The sequence below is a fragment of the Juglans regia genome, chromosome 13 (assembly GCF_001411555.2).
Source record: "Juglans regia cultivar Chandler chromosome 13, Walnut 2.0, whole genome shotgun sequence".
NCBI lineage: Eukaryota > Viridiplantae > Streptophyta > Magnoliopsida > Fagales > Juglandaceae > Juglans > Juglans regia.
This window is the reverse complement of record NC_049913.1, coordinates 38,730,697-38,742,399: the sequence shown is the minus strand read 5'-3', so window position 1 is coordinate 38,742,399 and position 11,703 is coordinate 38,730,697. Positions and strand designations below refer to the sequence as shown.

Below are 11,703 nucleotides of genomic sequence, written 5' to 3'. Positions count from 1 at the left end.
GAGCAAGAATGACTACAACTCCTAAGTGGTAGCAGTGGTGGCCGATTTGCATAACAATGTTGTAAGCAGCAATAACATGCAGCAGCATCTGTTCCCTTTGGGATTTCTCCTACCCGAATTCCAGGTGGATTATGGTGATTCCGAAATCTACCTGCCAGGATAATTCCAAGGATCCTGACCCTGCCCACAAACAAATTTCCTGCAGATTTTACCATTTCAAGAACAAAAGCCTCGCTCCCCCAACCACCTTTATCAAACATATGAAGGATAGGGGCATTAGATACAGATAACTATAGTTCCTAATAAAGAGCAACTACTAGAGACTACCTTGAATCACGGTCGCTTTTCGCCAGAACTCCATTCAATGCAAAATCAGAAACTACGACTACTACAGCATTAAACAAAATATACAAGCATCACCTCTTTCCAGGACGTATGTACAACCATAAAAAGCATACCAGCACTGGACGCAACATTGGAAAAGAGAGAAATCGAACCTAGAATACCTTTTCCCTCCAATTTTTCTTTTCTTTCTAAGTTTTTACATTCACGATCAGTTATAGAAACCCTTGAAAGAGCTGTGGTTCTTGATCTAATAATAAGGGAAATCCAGAATACAATTCTGAAAGCAATGTGGATGACATAGCGAACAAGAGAAGAGTGTGCAAGTATGTATCAAAGATGGAAGTAGTAACTATTGCCTGTCTGTCTCCAAAGCCCCCGAGAGAGGAAAGCCTCGGAAGCTTCATCCATGGTAGTCTGAGCCTCCACCACGTCCCCAACCCCAACTTTCAGATCCGATCAATGGGTTCAGTTCGATCCTGCACTGCAAGACGCTCTGAGACATCAGCAAGTGATTTGAGATTGCACTTGATCAAGGCCTGAACAAAGTAGCAAGTCTCATCATTTGTGTTCCCTTCAGGTACATCCACTACAAACGACTCAATCACCAGAGTTCCTGGTCTTCCATCAATAATCTCAGGATGGAGGGAAATGATTGAAGAGTAGTTCTGAAAGAACCAACAAAACAAACAGATACAGGTTGGGCTCCTTTAGGCTTATTGCACAAAAACAAAAGAACTCAAATATCAAGCCAGAAATGCGAGTTGGATCTAACTTATCCAAATAAGATACTAGGTCATGATAACACTATGAAAATTCCTAAAACTTGCCCATGGAGTTGATATCATCATCAGCACAATGTTTGTAACAAATGGGTCCATATTAGGTCTGGAACTCTGTTATTTTTGGCAATGAAACTCTCCTTGATTGGGAACAATACGAATAGACACAATACAATCGCTGTATAAAAGACATGGGTAAACTGCATGTTGGACAGATTACCACAACAAGAAGACCCACAATGCTGTAAAACAGAAATGATGGTCATCAGATTATCCCACTGATTTCAGACCTTACCAAAATAGAAAGTAGTCCATGGAGACAAATATCATCTTTTCTTATTGGGAGAAAAGGTGAAGAAAGAGTTTAAATAAATAAATAAAGAGATTCAATACCCTAAGTCTGTGATCCCCTCCAATTATCTTCATACTGAGTACATGCTCATCATCATCAAGAAGTTCCAATCTTTCTGTACTTGTAGTTGCCGGAAGTCCAGACTTAACATCCACTTCTCTTAGGCTCCCAATCTCAAGGTTCCCCTTCAAAACGCACCTGCTGACAAATGGCTTGTATTTCTGTGGTTGATCGAATCTCCTCACCAAAGACCAAACCTGATGAAATGAGGAATCATCAGAAGTAGCATTCGAGCTCTATATTTATCCATAAACAAAACTCATATATTTATCAGATAAAAGCATCAACACCAACATCCCTTTATTGCATACTCATCTTTAACTGTCAAGGGTAGGTGAATTTATTAATTTCATGGAGGAAAACTATCAAACACATCTTAATCCAGTACACGTTTGGGGGGAAGTAGAAGACATTTTAAGACTCTAAAACAGTGAGTTATGCAAATTTATTAACGTTAAATGCAGAAACTAACTAAGCCAAATAGTTGTAATAGGCTAAACAGAATTGGTAGATACCTTTTCTCCAATATTTGAAAATTTCAAGACTAGATTAGTTAATTGTTTTCATGTAAATATATTTCCTCAGCGACCAAACAGAACCATTAGCCAAACCTACCAAACATACCATTGCAGCCAATCAAAATCGACTTAAGAGTTACAGAACCCTAAATCCCCGAAGAAACCAATGACTGGCAGAGGTAAGGAGAGGAGACGAATTCAAACAATGAAATTTGGATTTTCCAAAAGCTTACCCTTCATGATATTCAAGAAAAAACCTATAAAAATGATATTCAAGAAAACCAAAAAACTTGAATTAAATCAAAGTAGCTATTTTAATTACTTTTGGAATAAGCAACGCTAAAAAGAAAACAAAAAAAATATCGACACTTTCCATAAAGACTTATCAGTCTCTGAAGTCTGAGAAACTCTACATAAGTTAGCAATCTCTCAGAAACAGGAAATCTGACCTCAATTTCTCTGCAATTAAACATACTCAGCTGGAGAACGTAAAAATTTTGGTTTTTGAAAAAACAAAAGGAGAACAAATGATTGGTGAACATCAAAAGAACCATCAAATTCAGAATTAAATATCAAGAAGCACAAACGAGAAATATCACAGATCAAGATCGACCGCTATCCAACATCTTGGCATAATAATAGAAAATTTACAAAGAAAAACCCCAAGAAACACCAGCAATCATATGTTTAAACACAGATACTATCCCGCAATTTTCTCACAAAACTGAACCCGATATGAATCCATCAACCTAAACACAGACATACATCTATCCATGCATCTGATATAGCACATACATACATGTATATAGACATCTATAGAGAGAAGGAGAGATTACGAGGTGAACAGGGGCTTTGATGCGCTTGACGAGCTCGGAGCTACACTGATTTTCACCGGGCTCGTGGCGATGGTACCTCCGAATGTACTCGCTCTCCACAGCGCTGAGTCCTCCATTTCCAATCCCATCACCCTTCCCATTCATCTTGATTGATTCACACAAAATAAGCAAACCAAACCAAACTGAACACGGTCTTGGCTTTTCTCACTTAGAAAGCACCATCACTAAAGATTGATTCTTTTGAACGTAAAAAGGGGCTCCGATCGCCGACGGACGCGGCCCTCCGATAGGAGCTCCTGAGAGAAATATCTAATAAAGAAGAAGAAGAAGAAGAGTGTGAATGAGAATCACTCCTCCATTGCAGACCTACCTCAAGACTTACTATTATTATCTGAAATATAAAATAATATAATTAATTTTTTTGTTTTATTTCTTTTTTTAAAAACAAGTTAGAAATACCTATTTTCCTAAAATAGCACTTGGTATGTCCAGAATTACGATCATGCCACCGTTTTGTCTGTTTCTCACAAAGCTCACAGTCAGTTTATTTATTTTTTTAAAAGTTATGTATGGAAAGTTATGAGTCCAACCAACGGTTATGAGCATCCCACGTGTCAAGCGAAAGGGCATGTCGTACCAGTTTTGCTAAAGTCACTAATCCGCTCGTATACACACTTCTCGAATCTTCCCGTCCTCTTGCCCTATTGTTTCTTGTTTTATTTTTATATTTATTTAATTAAGAATAATTTAATATATAATCATAAAATATATAATCGTGACGTAATTATTTAAAAAAAATAAAATTTATTATAAAAAATTAATTTTTTTATATAAATTTTATATTTTTTTATTTTTTTAAAAATAATTACAAGAATTCACGATTATAAATATATTTTCTATTTAATTAATCCCTCGCGGGAGTTCCACGCGGTCGTGCACGGACTTTCAACCTCATCCAGCGAAAATAAGGGATAATAATGTTAAATAGAGTTTTAATTTAACGTGTATGTAAAAAATAAAATAAAATATAAAAAGGAAAAGAGAAGAGGGATTGAGAGAGAGAGAACGAGAGAGGCTTTGAGAGCTAATTTTTGTTGTATTAAAGTGAACATGAATACATAACACATGTCTAAATTTATAAAAAAAATCAAATTAAAGAATTAATAGAAATACAATCAATCAAAAATGTTAATTGATATTAATTGATTTATACAATAAACTATATATGGTAAAAAATAATTTATATTACCATACTCACTAAAATATTATAAATATCTTTACTATTCTAACCGTGTATAGATTTTACATATTTTTCTTTTGAAAAAAATAGAGCATATTATTAAAAAATAGATTTTTTTTATAAATTTTAAATTCATTTTTTTTAAATACATAAAACTTGAATACCTTAAAAATGTAAATACTATTTCTGATATATATCCATTTTTTCTTGTGAATTCTCCATTTTTAAAAAGTAATGACTTGAATTGTCCATTGACTTTTGATAGTGCGTGGTCAAAGCTGAAAAATATGAGAATTTAAGGGACAAAATTCCTTTTCTTTTTCTTTTTTGTTTTCTTAAAAAAACCTCTTTAAGATTTGATGTAAACATTAACTACACGTTTTATCCGAAATATGGATTGAAAATCTTTTAAATTTTTCTGTCCAAAAATAAATTTTGGAAATAACGATATATACATTGTATTAATGCTTCTTTAATGTTATTAGAAAAATTCTATTTATCATTTCCACATACCATCGTAATTTTTTTTCTCTTATTAATTAATATGTGATATATAAATGATGAATAGAATAATTCAATAAGTTTAAGAAGAATAAAATAAAATGTGTATAGTATATAGAAATGATAAATAACAAAACTCATGTTATTATATTGATTTCTCAACTAATATTAAGTATTAATTAAGCATCTCATGTAGCATGTTTATACCAAACTTTTAAGTAAGTTCTAGAAATTATAATATTATTATTATTATCGCAACATTATCGAACTGAAATAGTAATGTTTGATAATTAATTTTGATCAATCCTTGTTAAAAATATTGAAATTCAGGTTATTAATCACTATCATATCAATAAAATAAGATAATAATAAGTTATTATTATTCCTTACAACATTACTCAACTATTAATCAATATCAAAATGCATATATCATTAATTAAAGGAAGAGCAAAAGTAAAATCTTTGTTTATCCAAAATTATCTTGGAATAAACGCATTCTTGGTTGCGTGGCCTTGCTTAAAATGATGTTAAAGATGCATACACTTTAATTTAAACTCCACATATATTGATGCGATGCGTACGTATTGTAGAAGAAAAAAAAAATCTCTGGAGACAAGAGGAATATAAGTCTTTAATATATATATATATATATATAAATATATATATTATCATGAAATTGCAAGTCACACGTCGCAAACATTAATTAATTTGTGAATAAGAAGGTACAATTAATTTTAAAAAAATGATAATTACAATTGTGAGTGTATAAGTATCATACAATTACTTTAAAAAAATGAATAAATAAAATATTTATATAAAAAATAATAATAAATTTTTAATAATAAAATTTATTTTTTATCAAAGCAACTGAACGATATTTACACACTCTATGACTATATATAACAATACTTTAATTTTAAAAAGAAAAAAAAAAGTGGATAATGCAATCCACTCACGGTGAAGGGGCGTGAGTGGTAGGGAGCTTCTCATTTTTCTTCTAAAATAGTTAACACCAAGTACCGTGCGTAGAAGGTCAGCTGCGCGGGATAGAGTAGAAGTTGGTTGGTCCTAAAATTAAATGGTCAGCTCTCATTGATTTGGGGTGGTGGGGCGTTGGTCCACTCCGACCATGAAAGTAACAACTCCTTTCACTTTCACTTTCACTTTCACTTTCATTTTCACTTTCACTTTCACTTTCACTTTCATTTTCATTTCTATTTGTAGATTATCCTTTTATTTTAAAAAAATTAACAATTTAAATCAAACCATTCTATATTTATATGATCACCGGAGTAAGAGTGTGTATGTGTGATTGTTTACATACTTAATAACTTATAACAATATTCATAAATCGAAAAATTCAAGATATAAGTTTAAAATTTTATTTCATAAAATATGAAATCGATCTTATTGAACTTTACTTCCTATGTAGGGAGGATCTTTTCTGACTGAATTCGGATCGAGACTACATATAATGTAACATATGAGATCGGCTACTAAGATTTCGTTTAATTATACAGATAAGACGAGATAAAATGAGAAATATATTAATGATATTGAGATAATTCATGAATAGTAATAAAATTATTTAAGTTAAAATTTTTATGAGATTTTGAGAAATCAGAAGAAAAAGTTGAATAAAAAATTATAAAGTTAAAATGTAATTTCTTTAATAGAATTTTTATTTTGAGATTTGAAAAGATTGAATTGTTTTTTATATTTTATTTAAAAGTTTAAAAAATTGTAATAATTAAATAATGATTAGATGAAAATTTTAAAAATTTGAAATTAAAAAATGTGTATGTTTGAAATTTGAATGTTGAAATAAGATAAAGATAGTTTGTAAAATAAAACTAGACCTAAGAGGAGTAAAATGGCTTAATTTGTCGATGACTTTCTTTTATTTCATGTTACTAAAATTGAAAAAAAAAAGTCAAATATGAGGGAAATATTAGGAGAAATGACATCATGCATGAGCGCACGGGAGAGGATATTTTCTGTAGTACTGCTAACTAACTTATTAGGTTTTCTGCATTAAGTAACATACATAACCAAGCTAGCTAATGGCGATATATATCAACGTCAACATCATCTAATTCGATCGGTTTTATGCCCAATTTCTTCATGCATGACCTTAATATATTTATTTCTTTTTCACCCTACATTTATCACAATGTAATTAATTGATTATTATTATTATTATTATTTATCTCAAATATATACGTAAAATTCGATCTTGTACGTCTTCGATCGGTAACTAGATATATAATCTATATATTCGATCATCATAATGTCGAGTGCTATATTATATATATATATATATATATATATATGATTCTTAATTCGAAAAAGATTATGAAAGCATTTTTTTGGCATCCACGGAATGTACGTAGTTCCAATATTATTTGGTTCCAGACACTTGTCCGGTTACTAGTTAAACTCCCAATTTGTCTAGTCCTAGTACTGTTGCTGCACGCGTGCTTGGGAATCTATCATCTCTCCCATTTACAGAAGGTACCGAGTCTTCCGGTTTCTAGCTGCCTAGCTAGCTCATGCATGCAACTATATATTTATTATAAGAGAAAATCTCATAAACGGTCCAACTCTTAGGCTTCGTTAGAAACTAAAATTTCTCTCAATTCATCTTAACTCATTATTATAATTTTTTCAAATTTCAATACAAAATATAATAAATAATTCAACTTTTTCAAATTCTAAAATAATAATAATAATAATAAATAATATTCTAACAATATTTTATTATCTCAATTCAACTCAACTCAATTCACTTCAACATTCAAACGCACCTTTAGGTTACGTTTGGCTACTAAACTCACCTCAACTCATCTCAATTAATCATTACAATTTTTTCAAATCTCAATACAAAATATAATAAACAATTCAACTTTTTCAAATCTTAAAATAATAATAATAATAAATAATAATATTCTAATAATATTTTATCATCTCATCTTAACTCAACTCAACTCACTTCAATATTCAAACACACCCTAGTCTCCAAAATGCATCCTTCCAATAATAGAAACGCTACGTACGCTTTCCATTTTAGTTACGTTATGACCGCACCCCAGTAGAAAATCTCTCATACTTCAAAATCTTAGATCTGTTTCCTTTGGTTGATTAACTCATCTCAACTCATCATTACAATTTTTTCAAATTCTAATACAAAATATAATAAAGAATTCAACTTTTTTAAATCTTAAAATAATAATAATATTAAAAAATAATATTCTACAATATTTTATTATCTCAACTCAACTCAACTCAACTCACTTCAACATCTAAACACAACCTTAGTCCCTTTGTTCCCCCTCACTCCCCTTTCGGCCACCGCTCAACAAAATTCATTTTTAGTGGCTGCCGTGCCACTCTTTTCTAAGTGTTCATATTTTTTTAAAAAAGAAATACATAAATATAATATTTATATTAAAAAAATTAATTTTTTAATAATAAATTTCATTCTTTTTCTAAAATAAATATACTATGCTTGTCAACTTGTCAACGACTGTATATCATTACTATATATTTATATGCTAATATCGTTGGCCGGAATGATACTCATGTCAGAAAGGCGAAGCAATTTTTAGTAAGAAAATCCAGACCCATTAGAATATCACGTTGCATCCACGTACGTATCATTTGAGTTCAGACACCTGTCAGGTTCTAAATTCCATGGGCTAGCTAGGAAATCGGAGTACAAAGTTGAAGCTAGCACGTACAATATTATTAATTTATTATTATACAATTATAGCTTCCGCTTTAGGTAATTTTAATTAGGACGTACAATATATATATAATCGGATTTTGTTACACAACCTCCACCACACTCCACATTCTATTTTTTTTTTAATTTTTAAAATTTTTAATATTTTTTAAAAATTTTTTTTTGAGTTTATTTTTTTAAAATTATTTTAAATTTTCTATTTATTATTCATATAATAAATATTTAATAAAAGAAAAAAATAATAAAAATTAAAAATAATGTGGAGTGTGGAGTGTTAGGAGGTTGAGAAGATTTATTCATATATAACCTATACAATATTTTTCACAACATATTTTATAATAATATATTAAATGCGAGAAAATTTTGTAAAATATGACTTTACAAAAATATCATTATCTTACAATATTATTATGAAATATACTGTAAAAATATATTGTGTGTATATCAATACTCATATATATATATAAATCATTGTTGTATTAAAATATATATTACTTTGTTGTCAACCTTTTAGTAAGTATTAACATAAAGTGATGTTTAATTGATTTATAAATAAATCCCGTAAAATTAATTAGATCAAAAATTAATATGACTTAATAATATGATTATACGTACGTCATGAAATTGTAAAATTTCTCTATTTTTTTATTATTATTGAAAAGTATATCTGAAGTATCATATTAAACTAAGTCAAATTATAAATTTACTTTTATGAAAATCTCTATTAACCTAATACTTTTCATATACATTTGTGTGTTTGTGTTTGTTTATATATTAATTATATAGTGTGACATGTGAATGAAACAGTACTGCTGCAATAGCTGCCAAGGTTAATGTGACTGGGGAGGTCATGGCCATGGAGATTCTCTATATATATATTCTAAAGGGTGCCATTTTCTTTCCTTCATTTGTTTTTATTCTCTTCGATCTATATTATTCTCCATATTATAATATCCTTGCCATCAAATTAGAGTGTCTCAACATGACTCATTTGCTGATCAGCTCCATATGCCATATTATATGTGATTTGCTGGACATCATGATCATCATCATGATAGCTAGTCTAATTTGTATTATACAAAAAGTTCGATATTCTTAATTTCTCAGTGATCTCTGTCTCCCATAATTAATCTCATTATTTTCTCGACTCATGACTCTCTCTTAATTAAAGGTTTCACGATATGATTAGTTTTGTGGATGGATTTCATGTGTTTGGAGGAGAAATTAAATTTAGAAATTGATATATTACATGTATCTTGGGATTCATGAATCTTGGTTTTTGTATGGTAATCGATCGAGGCCGATCGAAGGTGTTTGATGCTGGAGACTGGTGGAAGTATGATCAAGTACTATATACCCGTAGTTAATTGGTTCAAGCTGTGACAAATTAACGGCCTCAAATCGAATCAATCAATCAAATTTATATATATTCACCCAGCTTGGATAAACGCATGCATATTATATGCAGACTCTTTGATCATTTGCCGATTATGTTAGTAATTAAGTACTTTGTTTTCGTTTTCTACTCTTTCATACACATATGTATATCGACTAGTGAAAACCTTTATAAGTTACATTACATGCATCCATCTTATTAGTAATATTGCTAGGTACAAATTACTGTCTCAAATATACAAGTTCCGTGCAAATCCTTTATAAAAAGTGGGTCTAATTAATAATGAATAGTTTTTTTACAATTTTTCAAGTTGAAGTCAGGCCATTTTTTTACAAATGACTTGTCTATTTAAAATTTGTACAAATCATTTCTCCTCTGAGTAGAGAAACTGGAGTCGTTATTACCCATTTATATAAGGAAAGTGAAAAGTTAACCTAATAATATCCTTGCATGCAACCATTAATATAGCTAGAGGTATTAATGCATGGTATGATTCTCTCATAAAGATATATATATATATATATATATATTTAAGAATATCCGCTAAATTAAAGAACCATTTATAACGCTCATGATTTATGTACGTTTAATGTAATATTAATTAAGTACTCTCATTTTTTGGAATATTGAGACATCTGTCTGGTTACAAATTAAGTGGAGCACATTTTTCTTCTACTTTAGCATTAATACACATGTTGCGGAAATTAGTCAGTAGTACATGATCTATAATATAATATCTATGATTCCCAGATTTTCTTTTCTATTAAATATTAATTAGGAAAGAAAAAGTGGGGTTAATGGAAAGCAGTACTGCAATTACATATATATAGGAGGCTTAGGATCAGCTGGGTTAGTGGTATCGATTCAATAAATTATAGCATTAAGATATTATTTCAAATGTGATTATGAGATTCATAACATCATGGATCACTAGTCTCAACAGTCTCAGACACATGCCGATCGAGGCAGCATCCACTGACTAATTATAATATATAAATTATAAAATTCGAAGCATATATATATATAAGAATTACTAAATATCTCTTCAAATCTTTCCATTATATATAGGTTATTCATGCAATATTATTAATCACGTAAAATCTCTTATACCTAGTCATACTAGAAAAATAAAAGAAAAAAAGGTTATTCATGAATGAGTTTTACTACACAACCTTCACCACACTCCATATATTTTTTTGAATTTATTCTTTTTAAATTATTCCAAATTTTCTATTCATTATTCATATAATAAATATTTGATAAAATAATAAAAATAATAAAAATTAAAAATAATGTAGAGTATTAGGAGGTTGTAAAGATTTTTTGTTCATGAATATTAGATTATATTAATTTGCGATGAAAACATGAACGATTTGCTACGAAAAATGAGATGTATGTGAAATTTGTATCTTCACAATTATATTAATATATAAAGATCAAGATATATATTGGGTTATACTTAGATTATTGCAGCAATATGATTAATCTGGCGAGGAAAGAATTTTAGAAAATTACAGTAATAATTAGTACTCTGTTTTATTCACTCAAGTGATCATATTTGTTTTTTTATGAGCAGTAATATGTCAACGTAGGAAGATCTGATGATAATGAGCTGTTGGATTTGGAGTTGATGGAAGGAATTAGAGTACTACTACTGGAAGAAGATAGAATGACAATAATCGGTAGAATCTTGCATAATTATTACGTGCATATGACTGGCAATTTCGTCATTAACTTTGACTATATATATATATAATGGTACGCAGAATCGGGCATAAAACTACAATTTGATCAAAAGCTATTTTCTGTGCACACGTACGTAGGTCGTGGTTGTAAAGCTACGTTTGGTGGATATGATCCGTTCTTCAATATACTTATAACCAGCTTACGTCAATTTAGAACACATTCATGACTTGATCTGCCTGCTGCCC

The 11,703-nt window shown here is 29.8% G+C and overlaps 1 protein-coding gene across 1 annotated transcript; it reads right to left on the bottom strand.

Moving 5' to 3' along the window:
* Positions 1-328: 328 nt before the first annotated feature.
* LOC108982697 (abscisic acid receptor PYL8-like) lies at positions 329-3,305 on the bottom strand. Its single transcript, XM_018954139.2, has 3 exons — positions 2,891-3,305; positions 1,518-1,733; positions 329-1,010 (listed from the first exon to the last, which is right to left on the bottom strand). The coding sequence occupies exons 1-3, from the start codon at positions 3,032-3,034 to the stop codon at positions 792-794; spliced, it is 579 nt and encodes a 192-aa protein (XP_018809684.1). The 5' UTR covers positions 3,035-3,305; the 3' UTR covers positions 329-791.
* Positions 3,306-11,703: the final 8,398 nt, after the last annotated feature.